The 17,198-nt window shown below is 39.0% G+C and overlaps 1 protein-coding gene across 4 annotated transcripts in view; it reads left to right on the top strand.

Annotated features, from left to right (window-relative positions):
* Positions 1 to 15,917, top strand: part of OXCT1 (3-oxoacid CoA-transferase 1) — a 144,897-nt gene extending 128,980 nt beyond the window's left edge. For all 4 annotated transcript variants that reach the window (XM_025388461.1, XM_025388460.1, XM_025388459.1 and 1 more), the window contains 2 exons: positions 302 to 403; positions 14,233 to 15,917. In XM_025388461.1, coding sequence (XP_025244246.1) covers positions 302 to 403; positions 14,233 to 14,274 — 144 coding nt within the window. In that variant the 3' untranslated portion in view covers positions 14,275 to 15,917. The remainder of the gene's footprint in view (positions 1 to 301; positions 404 to 14,232) is intronic.
* The last annotated feature ends 1,281 nt before the right edge of the window (positions 15,918 to 17,198 follow it).

Here is a 17,198-nt window from a genome sequence, read left to right as displayed (position 1 = left end):
CTGCCTCAGCCTCCCAAGTAGCTGGGACTACAGGCGCCTGCCACCATGCCCTGCTAATTTTTTTTTTTTTTGTATTTTTAGTAGAGACGGGGGTTTCACCGTATTAGCCAGGATGGTCTCTATCTCCTGACCTTGTGATCCGCCCACCTCAGCCTCCCAAAGTGCTGGGATTACAGGCGTGAGCCACCGCACCTGGCCTTGTCTTTCCTTTATATAACTTGTGAGGTTATTTCTGTTTTGTGCCATATAATAATTATTGTGATGGAAATTATCATTGTCCTTTTTCTTCCCACTCTGACAGGCTGTGTTTGATGTGGACAAGAAAAAAGGGCTGACTCTGATTGAGCTCTGGGAAGGCCTGACAGTAGATGACATACAGAAGAGTACCGGGTGTGATTTTGCAGTAAGTATTTCTGTGAACAAATCCAGCCACTTGTCTTATATTATAGGCTTGATTAATGGGTGTTTACAGGACATGAACCATTAATTTGTGATCATTTTTGGAGTTGACCTTTGCAGTGAACAGGAGTAGAAGGAAGGGTGCCTCTAGATGAGAGCAGGTAGGAACAGAGCTGTGCTCTGGCTCACGGGCCAAGGTTTGGCTTAGGACTCAGAAGCAGGAGGGGGACTCACCACCAGGAGCTGCTAGAAACAAGGTTGAGCTTGAACTCTAAGTTACTTTATGTTTTGAAGGCCCTTGTATTCCTCTGTTCTTTGGTTATATGGCAGCTGTGGTTGAACTTGATTAACTGAAAAATGTGCGCCACATACAGAGAAATGATACTTCCTTATTTTTAAACCCATCTATGACTTATGACTTTCTCTAAATTCTATGCCATATTTCATCTGTTGAAAATATTAAAATGTTGGGCCTCTGACATCACCAGGTTAATCATCACAAGACAGACATGCCCTATATTTGAAGATAAGTACATAAAACACTCAGACTTACAAAGCAGATAAATATGTCAGGGGAGTATCCATTTAAGAAATCTCCAAATCCCTTTTTAAAATAGAATATTACTGAAATATAAATAATTGCTCTTTAATATAAGTGCTTATTCATAAATCAATCACCTAGCTAATGGCATTGAAAGCATGGCTCAGTCTATTTGAAGTTAACCAAAAGTAAAACTAAAATGTCTCTGAAGAAATGAAGGAAAGTGTATTAGTCCATTCTCACAGAGCTAATAAAGACAACCTAAGACTGGGTAGTTTATAGAGAAAAAGAGGTTTGATGGACTTATAGGTCCACATGGCTGGGGAGGCCTCACAATCATGGCGGAAGGTGAAGGAGGAGCAAAGGCACATATTACGTGGCAGCAAGCAAGAGAGTGTGTGCAGGGAAACTGCCTTTTATAAAACCGTCAGATCAAAGACTTATTCACTATCACAAGAACAGCATTGGAAAAACCCACCACCTGATTCAATTACCTCCCTCCAGGTCCCTCCCATGACACATGGGTATTATGGGAGCTCCAAATCAAGATGAGATTTGGGTGGAGACATGACCAAACCATATCAGAAAGGGATATTATTCTCATACCTATTTAAGAACCAACCTAATTAAAATGAAATATATTTATAATGAGAAGAAAATATGTTAATGTTACAGCTACACATCTTGGAGAAACTAATGTAACAAAAGTTATTTGAGAAGTCATACGTATATTTTATGTGTGTCTTTCTTGTGTACTACATGCTTTGCTTGTACCTATCAGTGCATAACACATTTTTTTTTTTTTTTTGAGACAGAGTCTTGCTCTGTTGCCCAGGCTGGAGTGCAGTGGCACAATCTCGGCTCACTGCAAGCTTCACCTCCTGAGTTCATGCTATTCTCCTGCCTCAGCCTCCCCAGCACCTAGGACTACAGGTGCACGCCACCACGCCCAGCTAATTTTTTGTATTTTTAGTAGAAATGGGGTTTCACTGTGGTCTCGATCTCCTGACCTTGTGATCCACCCGCCTTGGCCTCCCAAAGTGCTTGGATTACAGGTGTGAGCCACCGCGCCCAGCCTACACATTTCTTTAAAAACAATTTGTGTTTCATAGTTCATTATCCATATAATAACTGTTTCTGGTACTCTACCAAGGTCTTTGTCTATTAACCTTTTTTGAATGTCCCTTTGGAAAAACAAGTCTCCCAGTAATAACTTGCATGCAAAGCACATCTTTAATTAGCTTTTCAGTAACCTCAAGGGGAGGGATATGCTTACACTTTAACTATTTAGGATTTTTTACTCCAGTGAGAAAAGCAAACAATCTGTAATCAGCTATTCTTTATTTTTTTTCTATGTGGAAGAATTAACCTTTTCATCAGATAACATTTTCAAGATCCACAGAATGTTCAGTTTTTTAGCAAAAGAGAATATACAAAGGAAGACCTTGGTTATATAGTTCTTTTTTTATTCATATGGGTAAATAAGGAATGAAAATACGGGTTTTTACTGTTCTTGCTTTGTTTTTCCAATGAAAGGTGCTGTTCCAATGAAAAGTATCTCTGTAGACCCTCTCTATTTCAGTGCCATCTCTTCTTTTCACAGGGATATGTAATCTTGTTTTCTCAAAATTAGGATGTTGAGATGCAATGTTAATTTGTATGTCAGTATTATCCTGAGAACGAAAAAGGTATGGTATCAATGGAACCATCCAGAGGACTAGCTTTTGAGCATCTGACAATCAATGGCATCTCTTTAGACTGTGACAGATGAAATCACATATAACAGGTTGTTTCTCTGTAAAGCTAGAGCTGGAGTGCCCTAATTAATAAAATGTTCTACTTAATACCTGGATTATCAATAAGGATACATTTAATTACAAAAGTACATTGAAGATAGTATTTCTTTTTTGATAATTCAGAAGACATTCTATGTCCTAATTCAGAAAATATTCCCTGTGGTTATCACTGCATAGCTAGCATTGTAGTCCATATGTGACTATGTACTAGTTGCTAAAGTTCTGTTTGAGAAAAGTCCCTAGAACTCAGCCTTCAACTGGCAGTGAACATTCTAGAAGGGAATGATTGGCCAGTGTTGCCACATAAAGAAAAAAAGGTAAAATCCTAGTGCAAAACAATTTTAAAATGTGTTGGTAAAAGTCCTGTATCCCTAAGGATATGGATAAGTGAATGGGCAAAGCCTACATAATGTGGATATTAGCTGATTGGATATTAGCTGTGAATTCTTTGAAACTGGGAATTCCAAAGTAAAAGACTAAATGTAACAGCATCAGATAATAGGACGTGACAAAATTTTGGTTTTAGGATATCAAAAAAAGAATGATAATGAAGTATTTGGGCACTGTTAAAAAAATGATTACTAAGACTTTTTCATATATATCAGTGTTATTAGCCATAATTTAAAAAATGGAAAAAATATTATTTCTATCACATGAAACAGCTTCTGTTTCTTTTTTTATTATACTTTAAGTTCTAGGGTATATGTGCACAAGGTGCAGGTTTGTTACACATATATACATGTGCCATGTTGGTGTGCTGCATCCATTAACTTGTCATTTACATTAGGTATATCTCCTAATGCTGTCCTTCCCCTCTCCCCCCTCCCCACAATAGGCCCCAGTGTGTGATGTTCCTCTTCCTGTGTCCAAGTGATCTTATTGTTCAATTCCCACCAATGAGTGAGAACATATGGTGTTTGGTTTTCTGTTCTTGTGATAGTTTGCTGAGAATGATGGTTTCCAGCTGCATCCATGTCCCTACAAAGGACTAAACTCATCCTTTTTTATGGCTGCATAGTATTCCATGGTGTATATGTGCCACATTTTCTTAATCCAGTCTGTCACTGATGGACATTTGGGTTGATTCCAAGTCTTTGCTATTGTGAATAGTGCTGCAATAAACATACGTGTGTATGTGTCTTTATAGCAGCATGATTTATAAGCCTTTGGGTATATACCCAGTAATGGGATGGCTGGGTCAAATGGTATTTCTAGTTCTAGATCCTTGAGGAATCGCTACACTGTTTTCCACAATGGTTGAACTAGTTTACAATCCCACCAACAGTGTAAAAGTGTTCCTATTTCTCCACATCCTTTCCAGTACCTGTTGTTTCCTGATTTTTTAATGATTGCCATTCTAACTGGTGTGAGATGGTATCTAATTGTGGTTTTGATTTGCATTTCTCTGATGGCGAGTGATGATGAGCACTTCTTCATGTGCCTGTTGGCTGCATAAATGTCTTCTTTTAAGAAGTGTCTGTTCATATCCTTTGCCCACTTTTTGATGGGGTGGTTTTTTTCTCGTAAATTTGTTTGAGTTCTTTGTAGGTTCTGGATATTAGCCCTTTGTCAGATGAGTAGATTGCAAAAATTTTCTCCCATTCTGTAGGTTGCCTGTTCACTCTGATGGTAGTTTCTTTTGCTGTGAAGAAGCTCTTTAGTTTAATTAGATCCCGTTTGTCAATTTTGGCTTTTGTTGCCCTTGCTTTTGGTGTTTTAGACATGAAGTCCTTGCCCATGCCTATGTCCTGAATGGTATTGCCTAGGTTTTCTTCTAGCGTTTTTATGGTTTTAGGTCTAACATTTAAGTCTCTAATCCATCTTGAATTAATTTTCGTATAAAGAATAAGGAAAGGATCCAGTTTCAGCTTTCTACTTACGGCTAGCCAATTTTCCCAGCACCATTTATTAAATAGGGAATGCTTTCCCCGTTTCTTGTTTTTCTCAGGTTTGTCAAAGACCAGATGGCTGTAGATGTATGGTATTATTTCTGAGGGCTCTGTTCTGTTCCATTGGTCTATATCTCTGTTTTGGACCAGTACCGTGCTGTTTTGGTTACTGTAGCCTTGTGGTATACTTTGAAGTCAGGTAGCATGATGACTCCAGCTTTGTTCTTTTGGCTTAGGATTGTCTTGGCAATGCGGGCTCTTTTTTGGTTCCATATGAACTTGAAAGCAATTTTTTTCCAATTCTGTGAAGAAAGTCATTGGGAGCTTAATGGGGATGGCATTGAATCTATAAATTACCTTGGGCAGTTGGCCATTTTCACAATATTGATTCTTCCTGTCCATGACCATGGTATGTTCTTCCATTTTTTTGTGTCCTCTTTTATTTCACTGAGCAGTGGTTTGTAGTTCTCCTTGAAGAGGTTCTTTACATCCCTTGTAAGTTGGATTCCTAGGTATTTTATTCTCTTTGAAGCAATTGGGAATGGGAGTTCATTCATGATTTGGCTCTCTGTTTGTCAGTAACTGGTGTATAAGAATGCTTGTGATTTTTGCACATTAATTTTGTATCCTGAGACTTTGCTGAAGTTGCTTATGAGCTTAAGGAGATTTTGGGCTGAGACGATGGGGTTTTCTAAATAAACAATCATATCATCTGCAAACAGGGACAGTTTGACTTCTTCTTTTCCTAACTGAATACGCTTTATTTCTTTCTCTTGCCTCATTGCCCTCACCGGAACTTCCAACACTATGTTGAATAGGAGTGGTGAGAGAGGGCATCCCTGTCTTGTGCCAGTTATTAAAGGGAATGCTTCCAGTTTTTTCCCATTCAGTATGATATTGGCTGTGGGTTTGCCATAAAAACCTCTTATTATTTTGAGATACGTTCCATCAATACCAAATTTATTGAGAGTTTTTAGCATGAAGAGCTATTGAATTTTGTCAAAGGCCTTTTCTGCATCTATTGAGATAATCATGTGGTTTTTGTCTTTGGTTCTGTTGATATGCTGGATTACATTTATTGATTTGCGTATGTTGAACCAGCCTTGCATCCCAGGGATGAAGCCCACTCGATCATGGTGGATAAGCTTTTTGATGTGCTGCTGGATCCGATTTGCCAGTATTTTACTGAGGATTTTTGCATCGATGTTCATCAGGGATATTGGTCTAAAATTCTCTTTTTTTGTTGTGTCTCTGCCAGGCTTTGGTATCAGGATGATGTTGGCCTCATAAAATGAGTTAGGGAGGATTCCCTCTTTTTCTATTGATTGGAATAGTTTCAGAAGGAATGGTACCAGCTCCTCCTTGTACCTCTGGTAGAATTCAGCTGTGAATCCATCTGGTCCTGGACTTTTTTTGGTTGGTAGGCTATTAATTATTGCCTCAATTTCAGAGCCTACTATTGGTCTATTCAGGGATTCAGCTTCTTCCTGGTTTAGTCTTGGGAGAGTGTAAGTGTCCAGGAAATTATCCATTTCTTCTAGATTTTCTAGTTTATTTGTGTAGAGGTGTTTATAGTATTCTCTGATGGTAGTTTGTATTTCTGTGGGGTCGGTGGTGATATTCCCTTTATCATTTTTTATTGCGTCTATTTGATTCTTCTCTCTTTTCTTCTTTATTAGTCTTGCTAGTGGACTATCAATTTTGTTGATCTTTTCAAAAAACCAACTCCTGGATTCATTGATTTTTTGGAGGGTTTTTTGTGTCTCTATCTCCTTCAGTTCTGCTCTGATCTTAAGTTATTTCTTGCCTTCTGCTAGCTTTTGAATGTGTTTGCTGTTGCTTCTCTAGTTCTTTTAATTGTGATGTTAGAGTGTCAATTTTAGATCTTTCCAGCTTTCTCTTGTGGGCATTTAGTGCTATAAATTTCCCTCTACACACTGCTTTAAATGTGTCCCAGAGATTCTGGTATGTTGTATCTTTGTTCTCATTGGTTTCAAAGAACATCTTTATTTCTGCCTTCATTTCATTGTGTGCCCAGTAGTCATTCAGGAGCAGGTTGTTCAGTTTCCATGTAGTTGAGCGGTTTTGATTGAGTTTCTTAGTCCTGAGTTCTAGTTTGATTGCACTGTGGTCTGAGAGACAGTTTGTTATAATTTCTGTTCTTGTACATTTGCTGAGGAGTGCTTTACTTCCAATTATGTGGTCAATTTTGGAATAAGTGTGATGTGGTGCTGAGAAGAATGTATATTCTGTTGATTTGGGGTGGAGAGTTCTGTAGATGTCTATTAGGTCTGCTTGCTGCAGAGATGAGTTCAATTCCTGGATATCCTTGTTAACTTTCTGTCTTGTTGATCTGTCTAATGTTGACAGTGGGGTGTTGAAGTCTCTCATTATTATTGTATGGGAGTCTAAGTCTCTTTGTAAGTCTCTAAGGACTTCTTTTATGAATCTGGGTGCTCCTGTATTGGGTGCATATATATTTAGGATAGTTAGCTCTTCTTGTTGAATTGACCCCTTTACCATTATGTAATGGCCTTCTTTGTCTCTTTTGATCTTTGATGGTTTAAAGTCTGTTTTATCAGAGACTAGGATTCCAACCCCTGCTTTTTTTTCTTTTCCATTTGCTTGGTAGATCTTCCTCTATCCCTTTATTTTGAGCCTGTGTATGTCTCTGCGTGTGAGATGGGTCTCCTGAATACAGCAAACTGATGGGTCTTGACTCTTTATCTAATGTGCCAGTCTGTGTCTTTTAATTGGACCCTTTAGTCCATTTACATTTAAGGTTAATATTGTTATGTGTGAACTTGATCCTGTCATTATGATATTAGCTGCTTATTTTGCTCCTTAGTTGATGCAGTTTCTTCCTAGCATCAGTGAACTTTACATTTTGGCATGTTTTTGCAATGGCTGGTACCGGTTGTTCCTTTCCATGTTTAGTGCTTCCTTCAGGATCTCTTGTAGGGCAGGCCTGGTGGTGACAGAATCTCTAAGCATTTGCTTGTCTGTAAAGGATTTTATTTTTCCTTCACTTATGAAACTTAGTTTGGCTGGATATGAAATTCTGGGTTGAAAATTCTTTTCTTTAGGAAAGTTAAATATTGACCCCCACTCTCTTCTGGCTTGTAGAGTTTCTGCCGAGAGATCTGCTGTTAGTGTGATGGACTTCCCTTTGTGGGTAACCCGACCTTTCTCTCTGGCTGCCGTTTAAATTTTTTCCCTCATTTCAACTTTGGTGAATCTGACAATTATGTGTCTTGGAGTTGCTCTTCTAGAGGAGTATCTTTGTGATGTTCTCTGTATTTCCTGAATTTGAATGTTGACCTGCCTTAGTAGGTTGGGGAAATTCTCCTGGATGATATCCTGAAGAGTGTTTTCCAACTTGGTTCCATTTTCCCCATCACTTTCAGGAACACCAGTCAGACGTAGATTTGGTCTTTTCACATAATCCCATATTTCTTGGAGGCTTTTTTTCATTTCTTTTTACTCTTTTTTCTCTATACTTCTCTTCTCGCTTCATTTCACTCATTTGATCTTCAATCACTGGTATCGTTTCTTCCAGTTGATCGAGTCGGTTACTGAAGCTTGTGCATTTGTCACGTAATTCTCGTGTCATGGTTTTCATCTCTAGCAGTTCTTTTAAGGTCTTCTCTGCATTGATTATTCTAGTTATCCATTCTTCCATTCTTTTTTCAAGCTTTTTAGTTTCTTTGCGCTGGTTACGTAGTTCCTCCTTTAGCTCTGAGAAGTTTGATCGACTGAAGCCTTCTTCTCTCAACTTGTCAAAGTCATCCTCCGTCCAGCTTTGTTCTGTTGCTGGCGATGAGCTGAGTTCCTTTGGAGGGGGAGATGCGCTCTGATTTTTTGAATTTCCAGCTTTTCTGCACTGCTTTTTCCCCATCTTTGTGGTTTTATCTGCATTTGGTCTTTGATGATGGTGACGTACTGATGGGGTTTTGCTGTGGGTGTCCTTTCTGTTTGTTCGTTTTTGTTCTAACAGTCATGACCCTCAGCTCCAGGTCTGTTGGAGTTTGCTTGAGGTCCACTCCAGACCCTGTTTGCTGGGGTATCAGCAGCAGAGGCTGCAGAAGATAGAATATTGCTGAACAGCGAGTGTTGCTGTCTGATTCTTGCTCTGGAAGCTTCGTCTCAGGGGTGTACCCAGCCGTGTGAGGTGTGAGATGTCGTTCTGCACCTAGTGGGGCATGTCTCCCAGTTAGGCTACTCAGGGGTCAGGGACCCACTTGAGCAGGCAGTCTGTCCATTCTCCGATCTCAACTTCCGTGCTGGGAGAACCACTGCTCTCTTCAAAGCTGTCAGACAGGGACATTTACATCTGCAGAGGTTTCTGCTGCTTTTTGTTTAGCTATGCCCTGTCCCCAGAGGTGGAGTCTACAGAGGTAGGCAGGCCTCCTTGAGCTGTGGTGGGCTCCACCCAATTTGAGCTTCCCAGTAGCTTTGTTTACCTACTTAAGCCTCAGCAGTGGTGGGCGCCCCTCTCCCAGCCTTGCTGCCGCCTTGCAGTTAGATCTCAGACCTAGCAATGAGGGAGGCTCCGTGGATGTGGGCCCCTCTGGGCCAGGTGTGGTATATAATCTCCTGGAGTGCCATTTGCTAAGACCGTTGGTAAAGTGCAGTATTAGGGTGGGAGTTACATGATTTTCCAGGTGTTGTGTGTCTCAATTTCCCTTTGCTAGGAAAAGGAATTCCCTTCCCCCTTGCGTTTCCCAGGTGAGGCGATGCCTCACCCTCCTTCAGCTCTCGCTGGTCGGGCTGCACCCACAAACCAGCATCGACTGTCCAACATGCCCCAGTGAGATGAACCCGGTACCTCAGTTGAAAATACAGAAATCACCCATCTTCTGTGTCACTCGCGCTGGGAGCTGGAGGCTGGAGGTGTTCCTATTTGGCCATCTTGGGCAACCCCCCAAAACAGCTTCTTTAAAAAATCTGTAATGACTGTCACAGTTTTGTTCATGATTTTGTATCAATTGAAAGTTGGAGTTTTCCATCGGAGGGCAGTATCTTGAAGGTCATCATATATCTGGAACTTGGTAGAGGCTGTGGAAATTTTGTTGTAGAAATGCAAATATTGATTATATTTCTGGAACCTTCAGCACATACCCAAAATGAGATTCTAGTCAGGAGCTGTTTACAGATAGAGAAGCCAGCCATATGATTCCTCTCCCTCAAAATGTGGATGCTATGAAGATAGGGACTTTGCTGTTTCTTGGGGATTGAGTGCTGAATCGCTTGAGAGAAGGGAGCTGAGCAGGTAGAGGTAAAAGTATTACTATTATACAGGCTAGAGTGAGGGATGTGGACTCAGTGTACAGCCACAGCAGGCTTCCCAAGTGTGAACCCCACAAATACAGAGGCTTCGGCTTCCAAGTATAGGCAACACCAGAGAAACCGAGGCCACCTACACAAGGGGAGCCTTCCTTGCTAAGCTTCCATCCACATGGCTGAGAGCAAAACAGAGCATTGCTTTCTAGGTGAAGACCTCAATGAAGAGTAAGAGTCAGGCTAAGTTTCACATGTTAAGGTTCCTCTGCCCAAATAATCGTTTAACTACATCAATAAGGGACACACCAGAGACCAGAGTAGTTACACAAATAGACAGGTGTCCTTCTGCATGGAATGGAATATGAGAAGTGGGGAATAAAGGCTCCCCTGTCCCCAGCGCTATTGGTAGAGCCGTGTACATATATTCATGCTCTGCAAATGCTCGTGATGCTGTTCAGTAATGCTTTCCTATTTTTAAATAACTGTGGTAAAAACTTTAAAAAAATTTACCATCTTAACCATTTTTAAGTGTACAATTCAGTAATATTAAGTGTATTCACATTGTTATACAACAGATCTCTAGCACTTTTATAACTTGCATCTCTGAAACTATTCATTAAACACTTAATTCCACAGCCTTTGGCAACCACTGTTTTTGCTTTCTGTTTCTATCATTTTGACTGTTCTAGATACCTCATATGCATGGAATCATAAGTATTTGCCCTTTTGTGACTGGCTTGCTTTGCTTAGCATAATGTATTCAGGGTTCATCTGTGTTGTAGCATCTATGACAGGATTTTCTTCTTTTTAAGGCTGTATAATATTTCTTTGTGCATATATACCACACTTTCATTACCCACTCATCTGTTGGTAGACATTTGGGCTGCTTCCACCTCTTGGCTACTGTGAATCGTGCTGCAAAGAACATGGATGTGCAAGTATCTTTTTGAGATTCTGCTTTGAAATTTTTTAGATATATAATTCAGAATTTGGATTGCTGGATCATATGATAATTCTGTTATTAATTTTTTGTGGAACTGCCATACTGTTTTTCACAATGGTTGCCCCGTTTTACATTCCCACTATTGGTGCACAGGGGTTCTAATTTCTCCATATCTTTGCCAACAGTTATCTTCTGTTTAATAGTGGCCATCCTAATGGGTGTGAGGTGATATCTCATTGTGGTTTTGATTTGCATTTCTCTGGTGATGTTGTCAAAGTTTCTCATATATTCTGGATGCTAATCTCTTATCAGATATGACTTTTGAATATTCTTTTCCATTCCATAGGTTTGTTTTTCACTGTTTTCTTTGACACATGGAAGTTTTTAAGTTCGATATAGTCTTCTGTCTTTTATGCTACTAGGGCCCAACATTTTCACAACTAAGGAATCCTTTGGCGTATTTTTCTCCCATTGTCCTCAGATTTTGAAAGAAGTCTGTCTCCCAAATATTTAAAGAGTCAAAATGATGTCATATTAAAGCTGTGACAAGTTAATGAATATGTTAAATTTCTTCATTTTTTGGCTATACTTACAGCATTCAGTATGCCAATTAGTTGATGGGCCAAAGTATTAGGTTGATGCAAAAGTAATTGTGGTTTAATAAATGGTTTTGCCATTGAAAATATCAACTTTCAATTGGTTATTTGGGTTGTGTCTTTTCTGATGAATGCTTAAGCTATGTAAAATAGGTGTTTTTATAAACCATGTGTCTGTGGACCTCTTTTGAAACAATATTTCTTTGATTTTATCTTTTTAACTTAAAAAATTAAAGTGTAATCCATATTTAAAGATTATGTGGTAGAATAAACTTCCAGACGTCACTAGTCATACACTCAATGTATGTTCCATATTGAGCTGTAAAATGTGGATAAAATAGAACTAATTTATAGTTCTTGCTCCCAAGAGCCTTGGCCTTATTCTCCAGGCAGGAATATACCCGAACAAACTAGTGGCAAAACAAACAAACAAACAAACAAAAACTAGTAAAAGCATTGCTTGTTAATATGTTTGCAGTGGAATCTGAAAGAGGCCAGCTGCAGACATTCCTTGCCAAATTGAATAAATTTATACTTTCAGCATCTACTATGAACTGGCATTCTACCAGAGTTAAGCAATATACTTTTGGGATATTAATGCACTGGGAAGACAAATCATTGGCTTATCTTCTATACCTAAATCATGTCACCTTATGCTTAGCCTGTAGATCACGTTGGCAGAATAAGCTCCTTTGGCTTGCATGAATTTACAGTGTTGATGAGACTGGGAGAACAGAATGAGAAATGGTGATTTAGTAGATGTTTTTCATTAAAAAGCAGGCAAAGCCAGTCTATATAAAGCGTTACTTTTGATGTCATTTTTGACATTGAGAATGTAAATGACATTAAGAGCTCAAAATAGGGCTGACATAACAAGGAAAAGGATCAGATGTTTAGTTAAAAAAATTAATGTGTCCAGTTTCTTTTTCAAGGAAGTGCTATGAAGCATCTATAGAAAATAATTTGTAGTAAAAAAAAGTTTCAATAAATTGGGCTAGGCACGGTGGCTCACGCCTGTAATCCCAGCACTTTGGGAGGCCAAGGCAGGTGGATCACCTGAGGTCAGGAGTTCAAGACCAGCTTTACCAACATGGAGAAACCCCGTCTCTACTAAAAATACAAAAACTAGCTGGGCATGGTGGCGCCTGCCTGTAATCCCAGCTACTTGGGAGGCTAAGGCAGGAATATTGCTTGAACCCGGGAGGTGGCAGCTGCGGTGAGCCAAGATCATGCCATTGCACTGCGGCCTGGGCAACAAGAGCGAAACTCTATCTCAAAAAAAAAAAAAAGAGAGAAAAAAAAATAAGGTTTCACTAAGTTATTTCCACAGATGCTCTGTTGTTTAAAAAAAAGAAAGAAAATGAACTGTGAGACATACTTATCTAAATACTAAATGTTATTCTTAGTAGAGTTGAAGATCTGTGCATATGTGTGATATTACTTTTTGTCTACTTATTCTGTTTGTCTCTATGTCTACTCTTAGAAATAAGTCATAATGCGTTCTCATTTACCCTAAGCTATATACCAAATCTTGCTGAACTTTTTTATTCTTGTTTATTCTTATTTATTCTTTTAGTAGACCTTTTTGACATTCTGGTTTAGTACTTTAGGAGAAAAATGGAAGAGAGGACATTAACTCTTGATACCATAAAGAGTTAATTGTGAAGAGCTAATGCAGACATTATTTATAGATGGACTAAAACTGTTTAACCTAATGAAAGCCAAGTGATTGCCTGTTCTTTCAGTTTTTAATACTGGTTTAACTATCAGGAACCTCCCTTCTAGTTCTTTGAAACTTAATTATCTACTTATTCATTCATTTGTTCATTTATCAATTTAAGAAAATATTGTTTATTCTGGAAGGTAAAATGCTAATTGGGCTCATTTCAGTTGCCACATCTTTGAGAATTTCACAAAGCACCCAAGTTTTGGTATTTCCTTCTTTCCATGGGGACTGTTACTAACTAGAACCCAATCAGTATTTGCCATGTTGAATTAAGGAATCTGAACCTGGTACCACACTTTGAAAAATCTGTCACAGTTAAACTGACCACTTATATTTATGGTTCTCCTGCAACCAGCTCTACCTTAAATATACATTCATTGTCACTTTTCTCTGCTTGAAGATTTGCAGGAAAGCATTGACTATTTTATACACTGAACATAATTATAATCAACATTTGATTGTTTTAATGCTCTAACTTCCATATTTTAATAACTTTGAATCCTCTTATTGCCTTTGTATCATTTCTGTTCTGATTATGAAATTTCCAATAAGATTTATCATTGATCATACGTCTCTTCATTAATATGTATTTAGGTAATTGAAAGACTACATAAAGCATCTTTCAACAATATTATGAATTGGCTGGATCTCTTTTGAGGTTTTGGAGACTTAGGGTTTGTACCTAAATGAAGGTACAGAAGTGTCTTAAATGAAGTCTCAGAGGCATCAGTCTCAGAGATCAGTGATTGATCTGACAGGGGGCTTGGTTATTGGGATCCTTTGTTTTCCTCTGCTCCTTTTCCACCTGCTCCTTGTTGTCAGCCTTGTTCATCCTTAATTTAGGAGCTAATACAAGAAGGTTGAGAACTACGAAATACCCAAAATGTAAACAGAACTATTCCGTCTCAGTGTTTCAGGGTGGAAAATCATATGGAAACTCCAGGGAATGTCTATGGCAAGGCTGCTTGTTTCCTACATGATTGAAATTTGGAAATTAAAAGGACAGAGATTTATATCATGCAGTTTTTCATAATTTGATTTTTTTTCCTCTTTTACCAGGTTTCACCAAAACTCATGCCAATGCAGCAGATCGCAAATTGAAACGTGAATATTTGTACCAGGCTGCGTGTTTTTCATTTTAAACACATAGGATTTAATTGAAAGGACACCAGTAATCATAATTGTGTATTTAACAGGTGGTTTTTGATTAGTTTTCTTCTAGGGTTTCAGACTTTATGCATCCATATAAACTGTTCTCTAGGCATGCTGTGACATTTTAATAAAAAGCAAAAGGAGCATTTATAATTATCTCATTTGTTAAGTACTGAGAAAGTTGTCTTTATAATAGGTAATTTATTGAATGCATTTTCACTGAATATGGTATGTATGCTAAATTATATGAACCTTTCCCCAAGAAGGGCCCTAGAAATTGATGTGGCTTTCCTCTTAACTATTAATTATTAATCCTGAAAGAAAGATAACACATGTGATTTTGTGGTTAGGAGAGTTGCTGTCATGATTGTTTTTTCTTCAACCTCCTCTGACTTTTCTTTTGGGGCTTCAGATTTTATGATTACATCTTCTAGAGCATCCCCCTTCTTCCCATACTGCTTTTAAACAAATGCCCAAGAAGGCAAGCAGGAGTGGGGGCGAGCAGGGAGAAATAATTAGTTCAAACCAACTATCTATCTGTGCTTTTCAAAGACTAAGGCATATTATAGGAATAGGAACAGAAGAAACTGATTCTTCTGTTTTCTCATTTTAAAACAGTCCAGTATTCCTTTGTATTCTCAAGGGTCCTTGAGAATATTTCTGTTATTGAGACCCTGTGGGCTACTTGTACTGTACCTCCTCTCAAGCCAAGAAGGGCTGCAGGATAATTTACCATGAATCCTTAGTAGCAGTGACAGCAGAGTTAAAAAATAAAAGGTGCTTTACTTTCAGGCTCTCGTTTTGGTTCAGAAAAGATTTTAAATATTGAATGACACTTCTACAGAACCACGGTTTTTCTTCTGCCAAGGCTACTTCCTTTAACAAAGTCTCTTTAATTCAGCCTTGTCCAACTAGGGAAAATAATGATGGACAAGTCTAGGGATTTGAAGTCAGTGAACTTTTAGTGTCAGGGAATAAACATGGTGGGTAGATCAGGTTTGAAAGAAACTTCCTTAGAGGTATTCTCAATACCAGACAGGGGCCCATGGGAATGACTTCAGAAGCATCCCAGATAATAGATGGGTAAGAAGGCTAGACACCCTGAAGAACAAGTGAGACAGCTGGCCTCTGGACAGAGGTAGGCATAGTACGGTACAATATATCATTCCTCTGGTCCTAAATATAGGAATTTATTCATGTTTTTAGGTGATGGTGGTCATTGAAACTCACTTGTCTTCAGGTGTAGCTACAATTGTGTAATGTACAATATTAGAGAAAAGACAGGCTTTTAATAAGTAACACACACCACATATAAAATAGCCTTTCTGGCTGGCCACATGGTGAAATGCGTACCTTCCCAGTACTGGGGGGAAAAAATGATCTTTCTTAGAATGTGCAAGTTTCATGAGAGTAATATATTGATATGATTTTGAAAAGAATTGTTGATAGTTACATCTTCAAACTTGCTTATCATTCCAGTATGCATCTTTAAGATATTGTGATTCTAAGTAGATGACTTTATATTCTTGATTAAAGAGTGCTATACATGTTAAGAAATGCATTACTGAATGTAATAAATATTCCAAAGTGATATAGATCAGTGTGACTCTCCTTTATTTCACTTGGGAATGGCATTGCTAAATGTGGGAATAATGCAACAGATTGTCAGGATAGCTAACAATGAAGTCAGCACACATCACCACTTCTAGTCAAGTTGTTGCTTTTCTTTTTATCTTACCAGAGAAAAGATATTGTTCTTCTAGAAAGATCAAATGAACATTGAGTTTCACAACTTGCTCCTTGTCAGAGCCTGCTATGTTTGTAAAAATCATTTATCCAAGGCTTCATGGGTGAATCCTTGTTCGCTTTTTGTGTAACATTTTCCTTTACTGTACACGTTAGTTGCCTAGTGCTGTGAGTTTATTTCCATTTTGAACTGGCTCTAGTGCTAGTCTGCTCAGCATCTGTGTGGTAACAAAGGGATGGGGACGTCCCCAGGATTTGCTACTTCTGGTGGCTCTCGTCAGTCGACAGTGGTTATACCCAGGGTTGTGCATGTGACCAAGGATCTTCCAGTTTATTTCTCCAGCATTTAAAAACAGATGAGAAGTCATCTTTCTTACTCCTCTTGGGTTATGAAGCCATAAGAACGTGAATCTGACACCAGTACCCCATTTCTCTGCTACACACATGCACACACCTAGCTGAGCTCCAGCTGGAGAGAAAGAAAGTGATACACAAAACATGGAGCTGTACAGGAAGTGTGTCAGTCGGGGCATTCTGGTGGTATTTGGATAGATAGTTCTGGAAGTGCTTAAGGCCAACTTCCTTCCAGCCATGCCTGGATAGAGTTTATAAATCTCCTTTTTGCTTGAGCAGACTTTTTGTTACCTGTAAGCACAGTGAAATCATACAGCTTTTGTAATTCTTTTTCGCCACGGTGTCTCACTCTGTCACGTAGGTTGGAGTGCAGTGGCACAATCACGGCTCACTGCAGCCTTGGCCTCCTGGGCTCAAGTGATTCTTCCACTTTAGCTTCCTGAGTACCTGGGACTATAGGTGTGCACTACTACACTTGACTAATTTATTTTTTGTAGAAACGGAGTGTCACTATGCTACCCAGGCTTGCCTGGAACTCCTGGTCTCAAGTGATCCTCCTGCCTGAGTCGCCCATAGTGCTGGGAATACAGGCATGACCCAACATGCATGTCATAATTCTTGAGTTCTGAGAGGGACCTGGTCTCCTAGAGAAGTTACGCAGAATATGAGCAAAACTGCTTGCACCTGGTCCCAGAGAACACAAGAGCATTTCTGGGTATTTACAGTGAGTAGGGAAGTTATGGGTAGAGGTTCATTCTCTTCCAATCTCAGTA

Source organism: Theropithecus gelada, chromosome 6 (genome assembly GCF_003255815.1).
Source record: "Theropithecus gelada isolate Dixy chromosome 6, Tgel_1.0, whole genome shotgun sequence".
NCBI classification, from domain to species: Eukaryota; Metazoa; Chordata; class Mammalia; order Primates; family Cercopithecidae; genus Theropithecus; species Theropithecus gelada.
Note: the sequence above shows the minus strand (reverse complement) of the source record. Positions and strands in the feature narration are given on the sequence as shown.